Source organism: Psittacula echo, assembly GCF_963264785.1.
Source record: "Psittacula echo genome assembly, chromosome: 3".
Taxonomy (NCBI): Eukaryota; Metazoa; Chordata; class Aves; order Psittaciformes; family Psittacidae; genus Psittacula; species Psittacula echo.
In genome coordinates, this window is record NC_137736.1 from 105,754,380 (window position 1) to 105,780,861 (window position 26,482).

Consider the following 26,482-nt stretch of genomic DNA (forward strand, 5'->3'; position numbering starts at 1 on the left):
CCAAGAAATTAGCTCCTCTGGAGTTTCTCAGTGCAATAGATGTTGGGGGTGTGTGGCGTGTTGCTATAGTCTGCTAATAGTGTAAACAAAGACATGGAAATCAAAGGTGGTGTTTTCTCCTATATGTATTCTTCTGTTGGAAGATAAGAGGAAGCACTTCTCAAGACTCCTGATTTTCTTCCAGATGAATTTCAGGGGCAACCCATGTGATCCTTAGTCTGGAAAATAGGTAGCAAAAACTTTTCAAGTAGAAAATACCACTCTCGGCTTACCCCTTTAATTTTCTTCCCAGTCAAACTGTACTGACCTGTTGTGTTTGTAAGCTACCAAGGATGGTGTGTAGACACCAGAGCCAGAGCAGTGGTGCTGGGAATCACAAGCTCATCTCTGTATCTTTAGACTTGATTAGGGTGATAGTTTGGTATTTTGTTTTTCGTTCCAGAGAAATCTTGCCAGACCATGGGCTAGGTTTCAGTTTTTTCGTTAGTGTTCTACTTTATCCATGGATGGAGCTTGAGATTTGGTGACTGGGCTAGCAATTTGTTACGGAGAAAGTGAAGAAACCTCATGCTTTGTTTTTGCATTTTTTTTAATCTGGGTCATGCAGTCTTTTCCCACAAGTAACACGGCAAATTCAGATGTCCTGTAAACAGCACTGGAGATGATACTGAGATATATGGGTAGGTAGGAAGATTTGGTCAAGCCATTCACTGAAATTCATAGAAGTCAAAACACTTGCAAAAGTACATCAGTTCCACTGGTGTTTTGATGTAAACTAAAAATGAAAACCCTCCTTTTAACCCTTTTTTTTTAAATGAGGATCCAAGTTTCACAGCTGCAGAGAAATTGTGGAAGCTGGAAGAATCAGTCTGTGTAGGGCAGAATCACCTTAGGCTGGTATCTCAACTCAACACTTCGTATCATGAAACCGTGGCCTGAAACTACTGCCTGTCATATCAGATACTATTATACTTGATTTATTATGTTACTTAATCTTATGTATTGTTTCTAACCTTTTGCAGGGATTGTTTTCCTTTTCTGGTTCCTGTTTGTCGGTTTAGGGTGGGGTTTTTGGTTTGGGGCTTTTTGGGTTGCATTGTTGTGTTTCTTTTTCCCCGAGCACCTAGTGTGAGGGAGCCCTGATCCTTGACTTGGCTTCCAGGTACTAGGATAATACAAGTAGTAATCATACCTGCTGCTAAACATTTTCTACCTTATTTTCATTTGCATTTGTTTGCCTTCAGCTTCCAGTCATTGATTCTTGTTATGCCTTTCTCTGATGGATTAAAGAGCTCTTTAGTACTCACTATTTTCTCCCCAGGAAGGTGCTTTTATCCTGTAATCATATTACTTCTCAATTTCCCTCTTCCCCCCTCTTTTTTAAGATAAACAGATTGAGCTTTTTATAGTTTTCATTATTTTTTCACATTCTCAAATCATTTTTGTGGCTCTTTTCTATTCCTTCTCTGTTTTTTCTATTAAAAAAAGGGACATAAACCTGTATTTTTCTAGTCACGTACTTAATTTCTTCACTAGTTATGCCTGTGCTAGCATGGTCAGAAACTTATAGTTTTGCAAGATCAGATAAAATAAACAACTACTTACTATGACTTCAACACATCTGAGTATGTAATTATTAGTGACAGAGAAGGACAGATCATTTAAAAAACATTTAACTGCTCCGTAAGCTTCAGAAGGGCTATCAGACCAGCAACAGTGGGTGTGCAAGAGGGGCTGCAAAAGTATTTGTGTTGAAGCTTTTAAGAAGACAGAAATAAAATTGATAATCTTTGTAGTAAAGCAACAAGAATACATCAAAACCCAAAGTGTTATGGATAACAGAGTAATATGTACTTGCCAAAATTTTGTACATTTGAATGTAAAACCTTTGTTAGTAAACAGACTATGTGGGTCTTGGAAAGAGAGACTGAATGGACGTGCATATACACATCCCTTACATCTGTTTAATCCCGTAAGTAGCCACTTGGTTATATTTTGAAACTCTGGAACAGTTATGTGATCTGTTATGCTGTAAAAGAAAAAATAGCATAGTATCAAGAATATCTTTTGTTATAAAAGCTGTCATCATTAAGTGATATGAGTTCAAATAATCAAAATCCGGACCTTCAAAGAGGCTCTTGAAAGTTTTACTGCTTCGGTATTTCTTACCAAAGGAGTGGCTATTCGCTTTGATTTTTATCCATGCTGTAGGACAAGGGTGAGTTAAATTTACCCTAAGGAGACTAAGGAGATGCTTGCCTGGTCAAAGCATCTCAGCCTACCCAGTGTCTTTTATACGTAACATGCATATCAACATCTGAATGGAATCCACACTCCCAGATCCATGGAAACCATCAGGTTTTCATTACATTGAACTACAGACTGTTCGAACTCTCAGTGCTGCAGATCTGTTTAGTGCAAGTTTACCTAACTTTGCATCTGACACAAATTTGAGATCACCATGTTGACTTTCTATCCGAACTGTCTTGCTTTTTGACTTTTTAAAAAAAGATGCCTTTCCATTGTGGCAGCATTCACTCTGTGAAACTTGGGCATATTCAGTAAGGGACTTAAATTTGCTTCAGCAAAATTAAAGTTCATAGAAACATGGTAAATGAGAAAAAGAGGGGAATTAAGAGAATGTAAAAGACTTAAAGTCCTCTAAGACTCCTGAGAAAAGAGTGAAGGTGAATAAGGAAAGAATAGAAAGCCAAATGGCCTCTAGTTAAGAAAGTACTAATCTAAATAAATTTAGAGTACAAGTGTGTGTTAATGAAAAAGTTCAATACCAAGATTCTGCTTGGGGTAGAAGTTGTCTCCCTGCAATGATGACGTGACAGAGCTCTTTTCAAAACAACTGTCTGTTGTTGGAAAGAGATGAGAGAAGTGTGCATTCCCCTGAATGCCTTTTGGTATCACAGGCTTAGTCAATATGAAGTATGTAATTTCTTACATCCTAGGTTGCCTCAGTTTCTTCTCTGGGGTCTCCCAAGTCCTGGAGTAGAGTCCTTAAATAAAAGGAGATGGCAGCACTGGGAACGAAGACAATAGAAGAAACAGGATGGTTAATTATGGTAGAAGCTGGACACAGTTTGTAAGACTATTATCATGACTTCAATTCTCTGACTGGCCATTTAAGAGGTGATCCTCTTTCCTAAACCAGTAATAAACTGTGATGGCTGCATATAATTGGTGTTTAACCAATGCAGCACCCACTGGAGTATAACAGACACTGGATAACTATTCTGAGGGTGTGGAGAGAGGTGTGGTGGTTAGAAAAATACTTTGCCATTAAATAATGCTACTGATCAGTACTTGGTGAACAGGCACAGCTGCCACAGTGCATTTTCCAGCTTATCTTCGCACCAGAGTATGGGGAAAAAGAGGAGAGAAAGGGGACAGAAAGGAGAGAGATGGAGAAAGGGTAGCATTTTTTGAGGCTGCTTCTGCTCTTCCATGATATGTTCTTTGCCCTCCTTAAGTGATTCACTCTGAAAACTTGTAGTATTTGTAACCTTCCTTGAGTACCGTATCACATTGGGAAGTTAGCAAGTTAATGAAGTTGCTGAATATGTGCACAATTCTCCGAATGAACGAGAAACTGTCCATTGTCTGCCATTGCATTGTCAGGGATGAGATGGACACTACTCAGTGACAAACATATACACCGGGCTGTATTAATCCAATCAAGACTGTCAAAAGGTCAAGACTGTCCTGTCAAACTATGCAAGTTACTTTTTGAAGCTGTAAGGTAATGGTTATTTCCTTGAGCAGTTCATGTAACTGCTTGTATGCAGTATAGATGTCCTGGTAGATCCTGTGTAGTTACCAGATAGAGTGGTGCGTGCTGCATCCCCTATTTCTATGGATATCCACATCCCATAAATTCACATTATTTTCCTGTTTTGTGGAGATAATACTGTGTTAGGATTTCTAATATCAGGGTCTGTGTTGGTGTTAAGGTGTTTAGCCTGTGTTGCAGGTATGGATGGAGTCCTGTATAAGGGATCAGAGTACAGGTCAGAGTGATGTTTGTATATTGTGTATTTTCAGAAAACTTACGGGAATAGAAGCTCTATCCCAGCACTATACCTGGCTCAAGGAATCTTTCCAATTCAACATGCAGCATTGAGGGCTATCCATCCCTGGATATGAGGCAACATAACTTGTTGAGTCTTCTGGGCTGGATAAAATAGGAAGAATGGAATCTCGGATATTTTTCATCATTTTAGGCCTGGTTGGATTCTGTCTGTTCAGGTGCAGAAGTCTAATAGTGGTGTCAGCTTCAGAAACTTACCTGCCTCTAGACTGAAGTGAGAGAAGCTGTGTACTAGTGCCTCTAGAGGAGAGTGTCTATGAAGCTGGGCAGCAGCATTATGAGGTTATTAGAAGCAGCTGATAACTCTTATTGTGGTGGTGGACTTGAGTGTACAACCACGTAAATGGTATGGAGATTTTGGAGAGGGATGGAATATTTGAATCAATGTTTCCAGAAAATTGAAGGGATAAGTGGATGTTACACTGCATGTTGTGCTCTCAGCAAATCAAACATCTCAACAGGTCAGTGACTTCAGAAATAGTGCAGTTCTAGAAGAGCATTTCTTCAACTCCTTTTTGCTGTTGAAGCTGAACACAGTTCCCATCTGTCTGAAACTCTGGAGGCACTTAAAGAAGTTACGTGCTTGTAGATAAGGAATAAGATGCTAAAGGAATCATAAATGTCATAATAGTAAATAATTTACATTACTGTTACCATGAAACAGTTCCTTTCTATACACATTTTCACTGTAAGAAAATGTTCATGGCATACTGATCATCAGAAGTAAAGTCCACGCTGACGTATCTTCATCAGTTTTTCCCACTTTATGAGCTGAACAGCACGTACAGTATACGTTTTTGCTATGGAAATAAGTTTTCTTGGATACTTTACTGTATAACAGCTAATTCCTCAAAAAGAGTACAAATTCTAATGTTATCCATTACACAGATAGAAGCACTGCGTAAGTGCTGAGCCTGATTTAAGAACATATCAGCTCTAGAAACGATGGAATTGTCTGCAGGGCTCATATGTCAACAAAAATCGGCTGGTTCACACATGAAGCCTGGCAAGGAAATTACTGCAGTGGCACATGTGCCATCTCTGCTCCCTGCCTGCCTCTCCTAGACCCTTTCCCTTAGTCAGCCAAGGCTACCTTGTCTGGCAGCTGTTAACACTCCACAGTTAACACTCACACATATAGCCTAGCCAGCCACTCATCCATGCTGAAAAGGACAAATGGCCTTCTGAAGCCCTGTTCACTAGGTAATGCTTGCTAATAGAAGAGAGCCAGCAATATATGCAGATTACTTGACACAGTCTGAGCAAATCCAGCCAGAAAGGTAAAGCAAAGCACATTCCGTGCATTGTTACTATTTGCAGACATGCTAAGTCTCATTTCTTTGAATGGAGTCTTTCTCTTCCAGAAATTATTTTAAGGAAATATTTGAAATATCTCCTGAAGATTTTAAATAAGACACCAGAGGAAAAAAATTGTTACAAGTCTACACCTAATGAGCAATTGAGAATTGTGTTCATCTGGGGTGTGTAGAGGCCTCAGGAAAAGGGCAAATACAGCCAGTGCTTTTTCCAAATGCCCTGTGAACAACCTGCCCGCTGTATGGCTGGAAGTGTTGGAAAACAGCAGTGACAATCCGAATCATCAGCAGTTCCAGCATGTGCTCAGGGGCTCTGTTTCTGCAGATGTTTTGCTCTCATTTTGAGCTGGAAATGTAACAATTTTATTGAGAAAGGTTTTCAGATCTCATTAAAAATAGCCTAACAGTAGCTTTGGATTTGACTATAAAGCTAGTTTTCATTGTGCCTGTTTCACTGTAATATTCCCTCAATTTTGACCTGAAGAAACAATGATCTTCTTCCTTGGGAGGGAGGATGGAGTGACAAAATCTGGAGGCACTGAATCTCTTCCTTGTCAAAGCAAGCTATGAAATCTTCTGCCTTCCAGCCAAAACCATTGGGAGTAAGCAGTGGCCTTCACAGAAAGCAAAATCTGTAAGAGAAGGTGGTGGTGTGGACCAGCAACCTTCTTGCCCAGGGGATGTGTGCTGCCCCACATCTTGGGTCTCCTGCATCTCCCGGAATTGATGCAAGCTTCTTTTCTCACCTCTGTCAGCAACCACAGTGATGAAGTAGGCAGAGACTTTCTAAGGTCTGGCTCCTTATATACTGTGACTTAAATTCTGCTGAAGGAGTCTCACCAAGGCATCTCACAAGGTTATTTTGGGAGCTGCATCTCGCTCTTGATCAGGCTTCGCTGCCAACCAGGTGGTTTATACTTCTTGGGATCTCCATCCGTGTTTGTTTTTGCTGGAAGTCTTCAGCTGTGAGCCGCACAGAGAAGGATCATTTTAAATACAATAAAACTCTGTTTTTATCATTCAGTTGGAACTTCTGTGTTTCTACTCAGCAATACACTGGTTAGAAGAACAGGTCTGTCTTTGGAGAGGCCTTCTCTGTTACTTCTAAAGCAAATGCAAACCAAAAGGATGCTTTAAAAAGAGATTGAGAATACATAGCTGATGTTTCCATCCAAGTTCAGCTTGCTTTGTGTGGAAAAGAAATTGAACCAAAAGGCTCCTTACAAACATTTCTATCAGTTTTTGTAAGTAGCTACAAAAGGTATTGTAAAAATTGAGGTATTTGAAAACACGTTATCTAATAGAAATCAGTCTTACTCTTGCTTTGCAATAAGACATCCAATCCTTGTGACTTTTCCCAAAGTACGCTCTAGTTTGCAAAACACCAAAATTACTAAACAGGGGTTTTGAAACTTCCTGTGCAGCTATGTACTTTTTTATTATTATTTCTGGAGGACTCACACTGGGCTGTTACATTTTGACCTGAATATTCTGTGGGCAAAGCCTCTGTGTGTGAAGTCAAAGGTGGCTCATGTTATCCAAGTGATCTCAGTGACTGCACCTGTCATGTGGAGTGTAATGTAAAACAGATTTGGACTTGAGTAAGGTTTGCAGAAGGAGGAATGTTTGTAAAGTATCAGAAGGGATAAGGTACAACATGGCATGAATATGTCATATAATCAGAACCTCCTCATCGCTTGCATTTTGCTAAATTCTTAGCTCTAGACAACAGGTGGGAATAAATGCCTGCCTTTTCGGTCTGGTTTTGATGGAAGGAACTTTAAAGAAGTTCAGTATGTGCCAAGCTATCAGCTCCTGCACACCAGGCCATGTAACTGCTTGTGCTTGTTACAGTTTTCCTCTGTTCCATTTCTATGTAAAGGTTTCAACCTTGAGACAAACCAGCCAGAAAAACCTTTCCCTAAGACAGAAAGGTTAGTGCTTGTTATTGTTCATGCATTTTCACGATTTGACAAAGCAGAACTGCACTCTTCATGTGTCCATTGGCACTTCTTCACAAATGAGGCAGTTTTAGAGTCATTACATAGAAGGCTCTTTGACTTCTCTAGGGTACCTTGCCAAATAATTGGTAATTGTGAAGGAAGACTTTGAATTGATTTGTCTTCTCAAGAGCAAGATCTTGAAAGAGGCACCAGCTTGAGGTGGGGAAATGTTAGGAGGCAACAATCATAAACCAAGCAGCAATAGCAAGTGGCTCAGGCTTTGGATCCAGAACAGAAATTACTGGACTCTGATCAGATGAATACATCTTAAAAGCCATTCTTCCCTTGTAATGGCTGTTACGCTGGCAATATCAGTAGCAGGTCACATTAAGAGATGCTCTGTACAATCCTTAAAAATTTTGTAGGCCACCTAAACATGAAAATAGGACAAATCTTTGTGTGCCAGACCACAAAACCCTTTGAAACTTCATGGATAAGAGAAGACTTAAAGAGAACATAGTAATTAAGTAGATTGTAAAAATGGACTGTTTGCACATGAACATTTGTGACCACAAACCCCTCTCTTCATTTAAGCTTGTTACTCGGTAAGTGCACTGATAATGCCCTTCGGGGGAGCACAGTGGTTTTGGATATGTCATGGCAGTGCTCCTTGCAAGGCTGTTTGCACCAGTGAAGTGATGCAGATGTGAAGGGTTATTCCTTCTGCTCGATAGTTCTCTACATCTGACTCATGCCATGCAAGCAACTATAACAAAGCAAGGAGCAGGGTGCAAGTGGAGGACAGGTGAGATGTGGCCCAGGTTGCCAACCTTTCCGCGGCTCAGCCTGCCTCTTGCTGGGGCATAGCTCCAGAAGCGCTGAGGACCGAGGGGGCTGCCTGCCCCCGCCCCCCCCCCCCCCCTCCTTGCACCCAGGGGGCCATGAAGAAAGCAAACGCCTTCAGACTCGTTCTTACTCATTGCGGGGAGCAAAAACCCCGACCCACCCCACAGCGCCGTGCGCGCAGGCAGAGCAGCGCACGCAGCAGCCCGTGTGCCGGCCCCCGCTGTGAGACTGCAAAGCCGGGCGAGAGGCGCGGGGAAACACGGGCTCGGTTCCCCGAGCTCCGCTGCGCCTCCTTTTCCGCGCCCGTGAAGCGGGACGGCACGAGGCTGGAGAGGGTGGCACGAGAAATGCCTGCCGCGCCGGTGCTCTGCTACCCCCGGGGCGGTGCGAGGGTCCCCGCGAGGCAGCGGGTGGCTGTCCCGGGCGCGGGGGGCCGTGGCGCGGCGGGCAGAGCAGTGCCGGCCCGCGCTGCTTTCGGCCGGCGGCGCAGCATCAAGCCACTACCTCAGAACTCCCAACTCCCGCCGCCGCCCGGCTCCCTCAGACTCACTTTTATATTTGCGCGCCCTTTCAATCCTCAGTGACGTGTCCCGCGCCGCGCCCAATTGGCGGAGCTCTCTGGTCAGGACAATGGAAGGGCCTCGGCCAATCGGCGTGGCGGCTGGCTTGGCGGCAGCCAATGGGGATGGGGCTGTGTTGAGAGTAATGTTACCAGCGTTGAGAGTGTGAGGAGGCTGCGTATCGATCCCGCTCTCACAGCCATTGCGGTGCACCGGGCTACACAGGGACCCAGGCAGCGCTGGGGCCGGGCGGGCGGCCGGGGTAGCGTCTCTGGGGCTCGGGACCGAGCGAGGGCTGCGTGCTGACTGTGACACGGGTGAGTACGCGCCGGGGGCCGCCGGGCCGGCCGGGCGCGCTCGCCCGCTCGCTCGCAGCCGGGCGGTGAGCCGGCGCTGGCCGCCGTGCCGCCGCCGCTGCCTGGCCGGGGAGCTCGGGGCAGCGCTGGCTCGGGCGCCGGCACACAAAGGCGAGCCGAGCTGTGCCTGGGAGACCCTTCCCGGGCGGAGAGCCCCCCGGCCGGGGCGGGGCGGGGGCGCCAGGGGCGCGGGCGGCGGGCGACTTCGGAAGCGGGGCGGCGGGAGGGAGGAAAGGAAGACAGGCGGGGGCAGCCGCCCAGGCGGGGAGCCGTGGTGACCAGGGGTCGCCCGCCGCGGGGGGCACGGGCCGCGCCGTGCCCCGCCGTAAGCCGCTTACGGTACCTCGCCGTAGCCATCGCTGCGGCGGCGGGGCAACTGGCGGGCACAAGCGCGGCGAGGCGGCGGGGGGCTTCGGGCGGGCCACGCCGCGCTGCCGGCCGCCGGCGGGGCAGCGGGGAGCAAGGGGGCAGCGGGGAGCGGGCCGGGGAGCCGCTGGCCCCTCGGCCGCCCGGCTGTAACATGGCTGACGGGAGCCGCGAGCGAGAAAACAAGGCGAGCGGCGGCGGAGCAGAGAGGCGCTCGGGCGGGCGGGGGCGCAGTTCGGGGGAACTTTTTTTTTTTTTGCAGCCGCCGCCGCTCGCCCGAGCGCGGGGTCCGCGGCCCAGGGGCTGCGCGGCTCTGCGGGGAGAGGAGCGAGCGGGGGTCCCCGCCGTGGCTCTGTCCGCGCCGCCGGGGCTCGGGCAGGCGCTGGAAGCGCGCCGGCCTCGCCCCCCTCAGCTCCCCGCTCCCACCCACCTCTCCCTGTCTCCCCCCCCGCCCGCCCTCCCCCGGCTGCAATGGCTGAGCGTGTGCGCCAGGGTAGCGGGCGCGCTCACACAAAGGGAAGGGAAGGGAGGAAGGAGCCATGTTCTGTGAGCGGTGGCGGGCGCGTGCGACGCCAGCAGCGGCCATTCCGCACCGCCTAGCCGCTGTCGCCGCCGCGCCCCCGCGGGACGGTGGTCGCCACCCTGCACCGCCGCGGCCCCTCAGCAGGGGTCCGCGGCCCGCCGGGCAGGCCGGGTCGCGGGGGGGTGTGGTGGCGCGGAAAAGGAGGGGGGGCGGGCTGCTCGGTCTCCTCAGCGCACAAAATGGAAGGAGGCTCGGCGGTGGGTGACCTCCTCCGCCAGGAGCCTGCGCCATGGCCGCCGCCACCGCCGCTGCGGCGGCGCAGGCCTCGCCTCGCCTCAACGGGCAGGCCTCATGGCGGCGGAGACCGGGGCAGGCCTGGGGCGGCGCGCCCCGGCGCGGGCGCGGCGGCCGGGAGCGGGGGTCGCCGCCTGCGGGCAGCCGCAGCCTCGGCTGCCGGCGCTGGACATGTGCTCGCAGCCCGTGGGCTGCGAGCCCTCGTGTGAACGCAGAATAAAACTTCCACAGCTCCTTCGTCATAACCAGACTCCCGTTTTTTTCCTGTTCTTCTATTTTTTTTTCATTTTGCCCTCCTCCCCCGCCCCCAGCAGGTCTTTTAAGGGACTTGAGAAGTTTTCTCAGCCCCCCTCGCAGGGGAAGCGTCCAAAATGGCGGGAAGGAGGCTTTTAAACGCCAACTCACTGTCGCAGCGCCGGGGTTGCGGTGCTTACTCCTTCCCACAGCCTGTGGAACACCTCTGTTCCGTCCCCCCGGCCCTCCCGCCTGCCCCCCAGCCGCTAGGCGAGCCCGAGGTGCCCGTTGGCTCTGGAAACATCTCCATGGCACGCAGGAGCCGCTCCTGGTTCTTCAGCCCTCTTGTTTACTTGATAGAAACTTCAAACCGGACGTGTTTAGTCACAGAGCAGAAATCTGTTTCTGTCTATCCGCCAAACCGATAGGAAATACTGCTTCTGTGGCAACACGGGCAGGCGGTGCGTGCCACTCGTTTCTGCCTTTTCTTAAGGGTTTCTTTCAATTCCTGCTGAAGAGCTGAGTTTGTCAGTGTCCAAGTGGCTTTTTCCAGGGAGCTATGAAGAAATACTCGGAATGTCTGACTTGGGTGTGAAAGTTCCAGGAAGGTGTTTTTCATTCCCTCTCAGGCCCTGAAAGAGTCAGATAGACCTTGTGGGGAGCAGCTCTGCCATTCGTATGTAAATGTCATACTTTCAGCATCCCTGGCTTGGTTATAACATGTTTGACTGAGTGTGGTGTTTCATTCCTGTATTTCTAGGTACACATACAAAGGGAGAATAGGCTTTTGCAGTCTACATAAAAGGAGGGTGATAATTTATAGCATACAACATTTAAAAAAATAATACACCTATTTTGTAAATGAGCATCCAAGGCCTTCAGGGGAGGGGGATAGAAACACAGGCTGTAGGAAGAGAGAATTCAGTAACCCTGGGGGCCAGCTGAGACAGGGTAGGCTGATACTTTTTCCCTCCTTTCATTACAGTTTATTCTTTTCAAGTATATGTTTGGTACACCAGCAGTGATCACCATGAACTGCAGTCTCCACTGCAGTAGTTGCCTTCAGATTGCTTAGAAGGGGCATTTTTATTTGCAGGGGATCAGAACTACATGGTTTGAAGGCCCTTTGAGATGTCAGGTTTCTTGTGTCTAGGTCACCTCAACCAGTGGTAGCAGAAATGTTCCATAAATTATCCGGATCTTCTCATCATATGATCTCGGAATACTGCTCCAATGGGTTGTGTTTGGTCTGATCCTTCATCGTGGCTTATTCTTCCCACCTTGGTTTGTAGAAAGTGCAGGTTTTAAAGGTGTCTTTTTCACTTTGTTACAGAAAATCGTCCAAAATGGGCAAAGGCGATCCTAAGAAGCCAAGAGGTAAAATGTCTTCATACGCCTTCTTTGTGCAAACCTGCCGGGAGGAGCACAAGAAGAAACATCCAGATGCTTCAGTGAACTTTTCAGAGTTCTCAAAAAAGTGCTCAGAACGGTGGAAGGTAGGAATAACCACTTAAAAGTCCCCCTGGGATCCATGTTGGTATCCCCTGATGATTATTCTAATCAAAACCCTAAGTGAGTGCTTTGTGTGAAACTACTCAAGACTGTTAATTATCTCTTTAACAGTTCAGGTTTTAGATAAGTATGAAGTGCAGTTACAGGATGAGTGGTAACAGTCCACTGTTCTTGCCTTACCTTTAGCTCCCACAACTCATAGTTTTGAATGGACTTGGATGTGCTTTTGAATCTTAATGTAGCATTCTGATTCTTATGGGTCCTTTCCAACTTCACATACTCTGTGATTGTAATTGCCTTACAGACTATGTCTTCTAAGGAGAAAGGGAAGTTTGAAGATATGGCAAAGGCCGACAAGCTTCGTTATGAAAAAGAAATGAAAAACTATGTACCACCTAAGGGAGAAACAAAAAAGAAGTTCAAGGATCCAAATGCACCGAAGAGGCCTCCGTAAGTAGATTTCTAGTTTTAGCTTATCTTGTTCAGGACCGTCATACTGGAGTGTATCTATAAAATGATCATACTATCCCGGTTTAGGAGCTTCAGAAATACAAAGACGACATTGATTCTCCTGACCAGTAGTGTAAAGATGGATTGAAATTTTAGTTAGAAATACTAGGTCTTTATTTCCAGGCTCATATGTTATCTGAGCTGGAATAATGTCTGCCTCTGAAAGTAGATACAAAAATCAACAATGTGTAGTTCATATTTTTCCGATTTCTGTTAAGAGCGTAAATTCTAGTGTAAAATGGCAATGAAATATTTCAAACCCTGCTCTCATCACCTGCTTGAGCAAAGTTTTTGATTGGCAGCTCACTTAAAATTACAGCCTTTTACACAGAACAGGTTAGAGGGATGATCTTGACAAAACCAGCTTGGAGAATTAAAACTTCAGTCACTACATAACGACAGCTGACTTTGGATTCACCTCCTACTCAACATCAGTACTTGGTAGCAATACAGTTTTCATCTGTGTATGTATTAAATGGAGCTAATGCTGAAAGGAGCAGGGAAATTCCAGTAGAAGTGAATGTTCTTGGGCTGATGCTGTCATCTGGAAATACTAAGTTTTGTAACAAATAATGCAGCTTCTCCATATCTTAACAGTTCTGACATAAAATTTTCTCCTCTGGCATCATTCACTTGTTCTCATTTTTGAGATGTTGTCAGCAGATGGTATGCAAAATTTGCTCTTCTGGGGGTCCTGCTGAAAATGGGACCAGATGTGTGGCATTACTTTAGAAACAAGGATGCATTCAGTTTTCAAAGTAGTTTGTTCAGTTTTGATGCTTTCCATTGTCATTAATGTTTGTCTCGCTTGTAGGTGCTTTTCCAAAACACTCGTAAGAAAAAGCAGCTAGGGTCACAAAACTTTTATCTCTAAGTCTAAAAATAAAATAATATTTTCTCTTTTTTTCCTCTTTAGTTCGGCTTTTTTCTTGTTTTGCTCTGAGTTTCGTCCAAAAATCAAAGGAGAACATCCTGGTCTGTCCATTGGGGATGTTGCAAAGAAACTGGGAGAGATGTGGAACAACACTGCTGCAGATGATAAACAGCCTTATGAAAAGAAGGCTGCCAAACTGAAGGAGAAGTATGAAAAGGTAACATTGACATTTATGGAGATGTTTTGAGCAGGTCAAGCCTTAATTTAGACTTCTTTTTTTCCTTTCTTGTATACTCTGATGCTGCAAATTATGTCAGTGACAAATTTGATCGTATTTATTGGAAAATACCCTCAAAATAAGGAGGCTGAGGTTTGTTACCGTAACACTAAGTTGCAGTCCCTTGTGTTGAGCTGTTTGCATTCATCTGTAGTTCAAGACCATTAGTGATAGCTTACCGGATGCCATGGTGTCTGTCTCATTATTAAAACCACAGGTCACAGCAGTATCTAAGTTCAGTTGTTAGTATTAAGTAACACAAGTAAAGAATAAACTGATTCTCCCTAATTTTGGAGGGATTGATGAGCATCCCTGAATGTTAAGATCACCGATACACAGCTTTCTTAAATTTATTCTTGGGATAATGTCAAAGCACTAAGGAGATACTAGTTTTAGATGTGTTTTTTCCAGTATCTGGTTTGCGTCCAGCTCCTTTCTAGTAATTAAACATAGTTAATAAACAGATGAAGCAGTATGTCATACAATTTCTTTAATTATTAAAGCTAAATCCCCCCATCATGATGAGAGCTGTGGAACTGCTTTGCTCACACAGAGTAGCACTTTGTGGTTTTATTTCCAGAGTCAGATTCCCATCCCAACACAAGGAAACTAAGGGAGGAGGAGATCCATGTTAGCATCCCCAGATGATGCTTTACAATGCAGCCACCTATAGCTAATGTGTACCACATATATATATAGCCATTTGTGTGCTGTGACCTTGCTCTGGTATTTCTCCTGTTGGCAAACAAAACCACTTGAAAATTACAGCATTTTAGTGATCAGGGTGGCTCCTTTGAGTCCTAATTATGTGCTGGAGAGGAATTGCAGATCTCAAAGCTTTCCCACATTGTCCTTCCTGTGCAGCTTAAACTCTTCAGCATGGTAATTGTTTGTACGTACAGCCAAGGCAACTCACGAGAGACTTTTTAAATGGTAGAATTATTAATCTTTATTCCCAGGTATTGATCTCCACTAGTACTGTCTGTATTTCTTAGAATTACAAATGGGGTTTCACTGCTTGACTTGGTGGATATCGTATCTTCTACAAATTCCATGCTGAGCTTTGAGGGAGTCTGCAGGAACTGTGAGATTAGTGGTGTAATGTTTGCTGGGTGGGGAATACTGGAGGGTTTGGGCCATCTGCATAAATATGTTGACGTTTCTCTGTAGCTGGTATGTTTCAGTCCTGTAGATCGATTCTGTTACGTAATAATTTTTGTTACTTTGGCACAAAGTTGGGAAGTCTTCACTGCTTTTCTCACCTGTCCTTCCAGGTACAGTTTTGACTTCCCTGTAACAGGAACTGAATTTTGTGCATTATAAACGACTGGAATAAATTTATTGCATGCAGAAGGTGGCACTGTCTACCCTTTAATCAAGTTCTTATACCTTTTATTTTGTAAACTTCAGCTAGGCAGAATTCTGTATAACTGCTTTTCACTGAGGCGTAATGTTGCAAATATTAGGACATGTCATTCCAAGGTGTTCTTGATGGCTAATTATGATCCTGTGCCTCAAACAAGGATTTTCCTGTGCATTTCCTTAGGCATTGTAGAAGGTAGGGCTACAAAGGGACCTTAAGAGGTCTCCCTACTTCATTTCCTTATGGGACAGTGGGCTCAGCAGTGCTTTTACAATCTGAGGCAGCAGCCTTTCCAACCTGTTCCCAGAAGTCTAATAGCAGAGGCTCCTCAGTGTGTTCCAGCTTGCCAGTGTCATTTCTGTGTTAGAGGCTTCCTCTTTCTCTGGCCTTGGGCCTCAGCCCCCTTTGTAACTGCAGCTACAGTGCCCAGTCCTACCCCGGTGGATGTGGAGAAGGGGCAGATACCTGGGGGGGGCTTCGTTTAGAAGTTGCTTAGAGCACTTGGCTGGTTACATCTCTGAGAGATTCTTCCTGCTTTTCTCCTCCCAAGGATATTGCTGCATACCGGGCCAAAGGGAAGGTTGATGCAGGCAAAAAAGTAGTTGCCAAGGCTGAGAAGAGCAAGAAGAAGAAGGAGGAGGAGGAAGATGAGGATGAGGACGAAGAGGATGAAGATGATGAAGAAGAGGAAGAGGAGGAGGACGAAGATGATGATGATGATGAATAAGTCTCTTTTAGAGCAATTTCTTTCTTGTCTATAAAGCATTTAACCCCCCTGTACACAACTCACTCCTTTTAAAGAAAAAAAAAAACAAAACAAAATTGAAATGTAAGGCTGTGTAAGATTTGTTTTTAAACTGTACAGTGTCTCTTTTTTTGTATAGTTAACACACTACCGAATGTGTCTTTAGATAGCCCTGTCCTTAGTGGTATTTCAACGGCCACTAACCTTGCCTGGTACAGTGTGGGGGTTGTAAATTGGCATGGGAATTTTAAAGCAGGTTCTTGTTGGTGCACAGCACAAATTAGTTCTACATGGGGATGTAGTTCCTTTTTCATCTTCAGTTGTCTCTGATGCATCATAAAAAATAATTGTTGTTCTGTTAACTGAATACCACTCTGTAATTGCGAAAAGGAGAAACAAGAAAAGTTGCAGCTGTTTTGTTGACATTCTGAATGCTTCTAAGTAAATACAATTTTTTTTTTTTATTAGTATTGTTGTCCTTTTAATAGGTGCCCTTGGAAAATCATCCTTTTTCTTTTCTCTTTGTTTTTGTTTTTTTTTTTTTGAGGGGAACTCATCTTTTGCTTTATTGAATGCCCGTATGGGATCACGGGAATATTACAGTTTTCATCTTTCATATAACCAGCTGATAAACAAAGCTTTGATCTGCATACCCTGCATAATCGGGATAGGGTAAGAAAAGAAATACGTAGGCATATGATGAACGAATATTCTTCCATAACTGGAAACAAACCAACAAAAAATTCAGTCTCAACAACCTGAAACTTGCTCAGATTTTTGTGAAATGTAATATTCTATTGAGTTGCATGAGTTTACCAGTCTTGGAGAGTTGAGAAGTATAGAGTTCAATTTTACAGGGATGGAATAATTGGGGGGCGAGGGAGGGCGGGGAGGGAGGGAATGTTCAATTTTGTCCTAGAAGGACCCATAGGAAGAGCGTATGCCCGTCTGGTGTGGAGACATTTACAGGTGTGATTCCGTTACCATGTAATGGAAGTTGGATTTGTAAATCTCTGGACACTTGCGAGCGATGACCGTACCTAAAATGTGTAAAGTTAAAAGCATGAAACTACCATATTATTTTTTGGTGACAGGTCTGGTGATGGCCACGGGCTTTATACCATGAAACTCTCCTGGTAGCAAATGGCCCACGAGAAATGAATTTTCTTTCTAAGATTTCTATAAATGGTACCATTATTATTTGTTAAATCTATGTAAATTCATATTTGTATTCTTGAAATTCTAGTTTTAGCCCTTTAAACAAAGCTGTATATTGTCTCAAATTGAAAATGAGATAAGATGTATTTTTCCTGTTAGGTTTTATACCGCACTCTTAATGTTTGCCCATTTTTAAGTTAAATATAGCTGTATGGAAAAGTACATTTTATTAAATTTTGCATTAAAAAGTGAAATGTTTATGGTATACCAACAATGTCTAATTTGGTCAACTATAGTTCTCTTCCAAAACCAAAGCTAAGGGTTTTTTTGCATATTTAGTAAAACTTCAAGTGCTGGCAACTGTAACTATTTTCACATATACCTGCTTACCAGTTTGGGGGACAATTTGGCGATTTTGTGGTTACAAAATTATGGTTCTCTTAAGTGCCAGTGTTTAAAAAAAACAAAAAAAGGCAAAAAAAAAAAGAAAGCATTCTTGTAATTTTACACGCTTTTGTGATGGAGTATTGTTTTGTTATACAATTTTGACTTTCAGATTCTTATTTCAATTTGCATTTATGTATAACTTCAGGAGAAATATTGAACATCTGAATCCTGGATGATACTAATAAACTAATAATTGCAGAGGTTTTAAATACTTAGTTAAATGGTTCACTTAATATCCTGAGGGGCTTTTTTGTGTGTGTGTGTTGGTGTTTGCAGCTATGTACATCCCTGCTTTCTGTTCAAGGCAGAAGAACAATGCTGTCCATGAGGTCTTGGGATAGAAAGCTTAGGACAGAGTTTATTTTTTTCCTCCTTAAACTGCATATCGACCGTTCAAATGCTCATAACCAATTGCAAATAAATTTTCTGTGCTGAAGGGTTTTTTTGTTTCCCCAGGTCGTCAGAGGAAAGTAGACGCATTTCTTGTTTTTGGAACAAACATGCTTAATGAGATCCCTGTAATGTTGTGCCTTTGTTCTCGGTGCTTGATGCTGACAGAAGTAAGCTGGAGGATTCAGCTGATGTTAAAAGATGAGTAGCAAGCGCTTCCCCAGCAGCCAGGCACGGCGTTTGCCTCGACCATCGGGGTTAGCACATTGATAACAAACAGAGTGTGCTCAAGGCTGGAGAGGGTAGGTAATAACAATCATTATAAACTCTACTTCGTGAGGATGAGACCTCCCGGTGCTATGCTGCAGGGGTGGATAGTAGCTGGGAGGTGCACCAAAGACAACCTCTCCAGAACGGCTGTGGCTTTCTCATGAGCAGTTGGTACGTGTCTAAATCAACTGAGCTTGCACACGTGTATTGGACTGAAGTCTCGTGTTTTCCAGAAAGCTGTTTTGAAATAATGAAGCTACTATTTCTAGAGGGGAAATATCACAGGTAGATTAATTCTTATAAAATCAAAGAGTTTTCAGAGTTGTTGCTGGAAGGGACCTCCCCTTTCTCCATCTGTGGTCCTGTGCGAGTTCCAGCTGTTACTCCTCTTGGTTGAAATTCTGCCTCGTTCTGAGCACCCATATGTCCAACTTGGCTGCTATGGGATTGCTTGATCTGAGGTCAGTTATTGCTGATATGTTTGCTTGAATCTACGTCCATGTGATTTGTAAAAGTTGGTGCTTGCTGAGGGATAATGAATGGTGAAATCGCAACCGTTTTGCAGTGATTGCCTACAAGGGAACTGGGCATCACTGTCAACATGAAAAGCATTTCCTGCAGCTTTAACCTTAACATAAAGTGCTTGATGTAGAACAAAAAAAGGAGGCGCTTCCTTTTCTAAACAAAAAAAGATTGGTTTGGAGATAACGTGAATGTTAATAAGTGGCAGTTATGCCTTCAGTGCCAAATGAAGCTATAATGATTTCATGGTGGTTTATCTGAAGTTGGTTCTGAACAGAGCTGCAATTACAGCCACCTGCTTTCTAGGTATGCTCTGTAGTTTTAAACTGGCTTAACTAAGTGTAAAGATGGTGTTTATCCCTTCTGCTGTGTTCAGTGATCACACCGGCTCCAGCGAAAAGTTCAGCTTACTTAACAAAGTGTATCTGTCCCAGCAGATGGGCTGCTAGAAGCCTGAAGGAACAGCTAACCAGTGGCTGAAAGGATTCCTGCAGCTTAATTAGGGTGATGCTGGCCCGGAGCCCCTTTACAGCTCTTTTTATCCAGTGTATCAAGCCCATTGTGAAGGAGAAAAGGCTGAATAATAGCTGGGTTTAGGAGTGCTGGAAAGCAGGGAGATGGGTTTGAGGAACTCCACCAGAAGAGGAGCAGGGCGGACTGCAGCCACACCTTCAGGTTCTCTAGATGGGTGATAAGCCGAGCTTGAAAAAAGCCTCTCCTAATTCTTGCTAGCCTAAGGGTTAAACCTGTTAGAATAAACATTCCCATTCTGCCTTCCCAGCTACGCCTGACAGAAGATGAAAGGAATAAAGCGGATGGAATAAAGCGGATGGATAGCGTTGAGTTAGAATACATTATTCAATACCGAGTCTATCAGCAATGTGGTAAGATACAAAAATAATTAATACAAGAAACAATTAACATTCACCATTTCCAGGCTCTGTCTATAGCAGCTGAGCAGATACAGGCTTTGGGGACACAAATGTGTGGATTGTTTTGTCAATAGCAGTAAAGTGCCCAGTATCTTCAAACAATGTTCCTTCCTTATGCTTTTCAGTTTACCATCACCTGGGCTTGACTAGAGGCTACAGATCACATTGTTTGGGGGATGCTGTAGAAGAAAACACTGGTGTGTGGCATTTTCCTTTGGAAGGTGCAACAGACAGTGTTTTAGCCCCTGGAATACCTCAAGGGATGTTTTACAAAGATGACAGTCTAATGCAGTGTCTGAATGTAGGTATTTATTGATAAATTCTTTCCAGCCTTTGCTACTGCATTGCACCCTACATTGAAAACCACTCCGAGATGGTTTCAGTTTAGTCTAGAATAGGTTCACTTTAAATTCACACCAGCCTTTGCTCCAAAGTAATGTACTTGTGGACAAGCTGTCAGACTTTCTTCCAATGTTGGAGTAAAAACCCAAGAAAAGTAAATCTCTGAGAGGTTTGTAACGTTTTGCAGAAGATGTCTTACATTTCTTCGCGTGTCATGCTTCGGCTTTTCTTTTGACAGTGCTTCAAGCAGAAAAACAAAGATGGATTTTTTTTTCCCCCAATGAATTTATTATTAAGAATGAAGGCCAGATTGCTCTTAGGGCTGCTTTGTGCTCTTGAAAAATACAGCACGGCTTCTGCTTTGAAAGCACCTAATTTTGAAATCAATCTGGCTGAAGCAATTGCTATTAAAGGTGACCCACAAGAGAGACAAGCCTTCCCTTTTGCCACTTTGGGATGGAATAAAAAGACCAAAGCTATAAATTAGCTTAGTCTACCTGTTTGCTATGTCAGAAGCTGAAGCCCTCCCTGCAGCAGCAATGCTTGAGATCAAGCTAAGCAGTGAGAAGCTGGAGGAGCAAGATGGGCAAGTGGGATGTTCAGCTACTCCTTTTGAAATATTATATTACTAAATCATGCTTGAATTAAATGGTGGACATTTGGCGTAAAGGAAGTTCCATAAAGGAATGCTTCCAGCAGCCTTTCATTTATTAAAGCGGCAGAAGCTGAAATCACACATTTCTGACCTCCTCAAAGTTCCTCAATCAAAGCAGGAAAGGCCAAACGCTGTAGCTGGAATGCCTGGAAGGCACCCAGCTCCCCACACACCTTACAGCAGCAAGAGGTCACCCTTTAAATGCTTATTGCAAGATGCTGCTCAAAAAATTAGGCTTCTCGAGGGGAAATTGAGGATGTGCTGCAATATTTGGCAAGTGTGTTTGTTATCAGGAGTAAAGAATAACATTGTCAAACAAATCTCTTGGAAGAAACTCCAGCCAAGGTGCAACATCCCTGACACCTCCTGCTCCTTCCCAAATCAAAACTTAAGAATGCAAATACTAACTTCATGGGGAAAAGCCTCACTTGCTGAAGAGCTGGGGTTGACGACACTCCTCCTCAGCCTAGCCCAAGGAGAAAATGCCTGTTTGCTAAGCTAACGCCAGCCAGTGGCACTCTGGATGGCGCAGGCTTGCAGCAGTGTTGGGGTGCTGATGGTGGCTGAGGGGCCCTGACAGCCCCCTCCCTGCTGCCAGCTCTCTCCTAGGGCTGGAGAGATGCTGGGAATGAAAACCACTGTGAGGAAGGACGGCATTGAAGGGCTGGCAGGCACCTGGTTACAGCCATGCCATGCAGAGTGCAACTGGTGGGTCATCCCAGGGTGAGGGGCTAATGCCTGGAGTTTGGAATGGAGGCGTGAAGGGAGCGGGGCAGTGGGCTGCAGAATGGGATCACAGGCACCAGCCCTGGGAAGACAGAAGCAGAATCACAGTGCTCTTCTGAAAAAACTCCAAACTCACAAGTTTGTGTGGTGCCGATTCCTAGGGGAAAGAACTTCCCTGCAAAATGTGCATTAGCAAATGATTGAATAACAGTGACTCATGTTTCATTATCGGACTTGTCTGTGTTGGCGCTTACGCTTGTTTTAGTTTTGTTGACACACATTCCTACTGACGCCCTCCAACAAGGAAGATGCCGTGAACAAGCACTGCATTGTAAATCCAACACTGGAAATGCAGGTGAGGATTGATCACAGCCTGAGCCCTTCAGCACGGGAGCAGCTTCAGCAGCAGGTTTTGGGGATGGGAGGGTTCGGGTTTGATAGCAAAATGCTGGCGGGTTTCTGTTGGTGGGGGCACAGCGCCTGCGTTGGCATTTGAGTGTTTTACAGCCCAGGCTTCTTGGGTCCTGCCTGGTGCTGATGGCTTGTCCCATAGTCACACTCTGGGATGTGTACCTGGCTCCCAGGAGGAGGCTGCCTGTGATAGGGACCCCTCCTTGCACCAGCCTGGCCATGACTGAGCCTTTTTCCAGTGCTGTTTCCTTTGAGGTGGAAGAAGGAAATGATCTATTTTGGGGGAGCCTTTGTACCAGATGTTCAGTGGAGGCAGCGTCATCTCGAGTGCTGTGTGCTCTGCCTCTGTGCAGGAGCACCCAGGCTCTGCCTCCCTGCCTCTGCCCTGCAGCCACCACTACCAGCCCCACTCTGGAGGTAGGAGTGAGTCTGCCTCCCCCCTGGCTGCTGGGGGCTGGATCCCTGTTCCCAGGTTGGACAGGAGGGTTGTCCCGCAGCCCCACAACCCCCAGGCAATCAGTGCCATTCCTGTGGTGCCAGAGGTGCCCACGGACACCCACCAACCCATCCTGAATGCTGGGAGACAGACCCACATAACAGGGGAAATAAACCACTCTGTTGCCACATGGTGCAGCATCCTCAGGATGTGCTGCTGCCTGGGTTTGGTGTCCCTGGTCTGCTGGCCTTGACGCTCCTCTTCGCTTTGTCCCTTGTTCCTACTGACGTGGGTTTTTCTTTCCATCTGAATCATTTAACATGACTCTGGAGCACAATGGAGCTGTGATTTTTTTCAAAGCCGCCAGCCTGCAGGAAACAGAAGGTCTCTGAATAAGAGGGAGGCTCTTGTTACAACTTCCCTCTTATTTACTGTTCCCAGTAGCAGAGAAGTAGAAAGACAATGAATGAAATGGAGGATTAATCACACGTAGCGCTGAAATATAAACACGGGGACTGCAAGTCCCAGAGCAGTGCTCTGAGCAATGGCTTGTACCCGCGGCCCCTAGAAACCCGACAGCAGCAACGCCTCCCGGGTCCGATGACGACAGGCAAAAGGCAGAGGAGTCTCCATCGGCAGGGTTTCAAAGGCAAACATGCAAAATGTGGATTTCATGTGGATTTTTCTCTGTTCAGCACTCTCCAAACTTGAGTTCAAGGTGATATCGCAGAAACTTAACCATCGGCCTGTGGCTTCTGCAGGGGAAACTCCCCTTTTTCTCATTTTTCTGTGTTAAACAATAAAAGTTTGGGATAACTCCACCATCCTACACAAGGCTTCTAAAAATGCTTCGAAGACAAGCTCCTGTCCTGCAAGGTGTGTAGCTTTGCTCCTGCTAGAGGTTGTGGGCATTAGGCTTGCTCCCCTTTTCTCTTGCCTTTGGGTTGGTGTCCAAGCACTGATCCCATTCCTCATTTGTTTTGGGGTTTTTTTCAATCAGACCCATGCCTGTACTTGGTTTCCAGCTGCACTCGCAGAGCATTCACACCAGCCTGTGCAAAGGTGTTGAGCACCTCCAGTTAATTAGTAATAAATTAACCTTGGGCCTCAAGCAGGCTGTTTGTGTGAGGCAGATTGCCCCCATGCAGCTCAGTGAAGGTCTTCGGTGAAGCAAAACTTAGGAAGAAACATGAAAATGGGGCTGGGTGACACAGCTCAAACTGCCTGAAATGTCTTTAATGAAAAGCTGGTTTGTGTTATCTGAATATCTGCACCTGACAGGGAGCTGCTGCTGATTTTTCTGGCCTGTAATGCATTTCTGGCATTCAGTGTGAGGGCTGAGGTGAAGTAAAGAACACAGTAAAGCTGATAGGGACATTGCTCCCGGTCCTCACTCACAAATCCAAGCAAACCTCAGAACTGCTCCTTTTACAGCTCTCTTTAGAAAACAGACATGAAGAAGTTAATGAAAATTTATTTGGGCCACCTGCAATAATAAAACTGAAGTGACCTAAGCCTGAAAATACCAGGATGTGCCTGTGAGTAAAAAAGCTGGAACATGTGGTACAATTAAGCTAAACCCCAAACCAAACCAATGCGTGTTAATAGAAGACTTGGAGGATTGTGTGAATCAAAGTCGAGATGGCCAAAGCTCTGGTGCTGCTGAACTCATCCCTGCCATGACCCTGCTACCAAGCCTTTGCCCTGCTGGGACCACAGAGCCCTGCTAAGGGCTCCTCCTGGCCTTGCCTTCCCCCTGCCCATGGGTTTCACAGCTTTGCTTTCTCTTTCTGCTTTGCAGGGCTGGATGGTTTGCAATAGCCTCCATTGATTATTTACACTGCTTGCACAGAAATCACAAAGAAATAGGTATACTTCTTAATATAAGGATATATATTTTTAATACTACTGCTAAGGGCATGCTGGTGCTGCATTAAATTAGTCAGTGATACCTGTTTAAATGCCCTTTCTAAATACCTTTTGAGAGGTATTGTTTAAACACAGCAAAGGCGGGTACCCCTGGCTGGGAGACCCCTGTGGGTCCCACCACTCCGAGCCCCTGGCACTCCAGGTAACAAATCTCCAATGACTGATATGTCAGTAATTCCCTGGTGAGGAGGAAGAGGTGAGGAAGAGCCGCCTGGGGTCTCTGGTCATGATACGAGTGCTTCCCAGATGGGTCCTTCATTGCTTGCCTTTGATTTTACTTATTTTAGGGTAATTGGTAATACAGAGCTCCTGAGCAACCCAAATTTGGACAGTCTTTGGGGATCCAGATAACAAACTTTGGGAAGAGTCTGGTTTTTTTCCTCCTTCCACCCGCTACAGTGGAGGTCGGATGGTCTCAAGTCAGAATGGGGGTTGCTGCTGTGCCCTGCTGGGTTCCCTCTCGACTCTGCTGCTGTCAATGCAGTTCAAAAGATGCTCTTCCCAAAAGCTGCATTTCCTCAAGGCAGTGAAATACTGAGGTTGTCTGAATAATTCATCCCTATAAAAATCAAACCCCTCTGCTCCTTCAGGAAAATTTAGAACCTGTGCCTTTTCCATGGGTGTTCATGGTGCTGGGTACTGAGGAGACTGCAAAGAGATGACAATGAGAAACAAACCAGCTCCTGGGCCTCTGCCCTCTGCCATCCCTAAGACCCCATTGTCCCCACAGCTCCATTATCCTCATGTCCCCATGGGTTGCAGGTACAGATAGGTGCTTTTGGCATCTATGGGGCTCCTTTTGGAAACCCAGGATGTGCTGCCTGCCCGCCTGCTGCTCATCTCAGTGTTATGATTCCATAACAAACCTGTTACGTGCCGCAACAGGTAAGTGCTGCTGGGTGCCATGGTTTCGACCTCCCAGACAGACATCCCAGTGCTTTCACAGGCAGGGGTCACTTCAATTCATGGGAATGGGAGATGTTAAATGAGCTCTGAATATGATCAGAAATACTTCTGTAGAATGCTAATCTAGAAAGTGTGCTGGGGTTTTTCTCCCTTTACTCTCAGCTTTCTAGTTTGAGCACACTGTTAGCAGAAACTCAACGAATCTTCATGAGAAGACTCCTGAAGCCTATAGGGCTTTGCCTGCTTTGTGGACTCAGTCACGACTGCTCTGATGAGTCACCAGAACTTCATAAAGTATCCATAATACAATAGATTAAAAAATAAAATGGATTCTATCTTGTCACAAAGGCTGGGGCTGTGTCCCTGCAGGGTTCTCACAGGCTTCAGCCTCCCTGCCAAGGCTGCGGGGTGCAGGAGCCTTAAACCTCACCCCTCAAACTAAGGGTAATTCAAGAGAAGGTGCGTGCTCAGTGTCTCACCCTGCTGGGGTGAGGAGAGCGCAGGCAGAGCAGTGCGAGTTCCTGCCCCACATCCCAGCTGCCCGGCGCTCCGCTCCTCTCCTGCGTTCCCTGTGACCGTGTGAGTGGTAGGAGCTGTGCGGTGGTGACGGCTCCCCGGCATTCCGGGTGTTTGATCCGAGGAAACCGCCGGTGAGCCAGGAAACGTCCGGATTACATCACAGGCAGAGTTCTTTTGGAGCGCGTCTTAAGGGCCGTTCCTCTGCAGCGCGGTCCCAGCTGCTTTCGTTTTTGCTTCGCATTTTGACTTTACGGGAATGGGCAAATCCTCCCCCGAACACTGCTTTACTTTGCTCTCCCTTTGATTTACAGCGCCTTTGCTCACCGTGGCCTCAGCACTCACTGGGGAGAAGGCCTTGCTTTGCCAGGCAAATTCTGAAGGGAAGAGGTCTGTGGGCCGCATCCTGCAGCGGGTGCATCCCATCACTCCAGCATCCAAAGCCAAGCAAGCATTGGGCCCATGAGGATGCTGGCTGGAACATGGCTTGCACATACTGGGAAGGACAGAAGGGATGTGGGAGCAGAGCCCCTGCGCATTTTGTTCCCTGGGCAGCCCCACGGTGCTACAGGGAGGTACCGAAACTTCACAGTAAAACTGCACCTCGTTATTCCACCCATTTTGCAATCCTGTTAAGGAGCATCCAGCAGTGTAGGTGACCCACACATGTTTAATTTCTTTTACAGTCTCTGTTTTGATATATGCTGGATGTGTTTTTATAGAATGAAGATTTATTAGAACCTGGAATTTTATGGCTTTAAGGTTCAATTGAGTCCAGATTGTGAGTTTCTCCTTTTGGAAGAGGAGAAGAAGGTTTAAAAGAGCTCAGAGAAGCATGTCCTGCCTGTGGCATTCGTGAAACTCTAGGCCAAGGATGACACCTTTTTGCTTAACTTCTACTATAATGTCAAAGCAAAAATTTACCATCAAAGATTATGTCTTCCATATGCGATGCCCTGCTGTAGATACAGATCACAGCAATTGTGGTGGGCTTCTTTCTTTTAGGTTATTATCTGCCATAAGA

General features: G+C 45.6%; 1 protein-coding gene across 1 annotated transcript; it reads left to right on the forward strand.

The window, feature by feature from the left end:
• Positions 1-8,919: 8,919 nt before the first annotated feature.
• On the forward strand, positions 8,920-17,632 carry HMGB1 (high mobility group box 1). The gene is made up of 5 exons (XM_080613425.1): positions 8,920-9,081; positions 11,871-12,033; positions 12,354-12,499; positions 13,476-13,650; positions 15,624-17,632. Exons 2-5 carry the CDS (start codon positions 11,884-11,886, stop codon positions 15,798-15,800), a joined length of 648 nt encoding a protein of 215 aa, XP_080469551.1. The 5' UTR covers positions 8,920-9,081; positions 11,871-11,883; the 3' UTR covers positions 15,801-17,632.
• The last annotated feature ends 8,850 nt before the right edge of the window (positions 17,633-26,482 follow it).

Coding starts and splice junctions, on each gene's coding strand:
- HMGB1 (XM_080613425.1), top strand. CDS start 11,884: ATGGGCAAAGGCGATCCTAAGAAGCCAAGAGGTAAAATGTCTTCATAC. Junction 12,500..13,475: donor AATGCACCGAAGAGGCCTCC/GTAAGTAGATTT, acceptor TTTCCTCTTTAG/TTCGGCTTTTTTCTTGTTTT. Junction 13,651..15,623: donor TGAAGGAGAAGTATGAAAAG/GTAACATTGACA, acceptor TCTCCTCCCAAG/GATATTGCTGCATACCGGGC.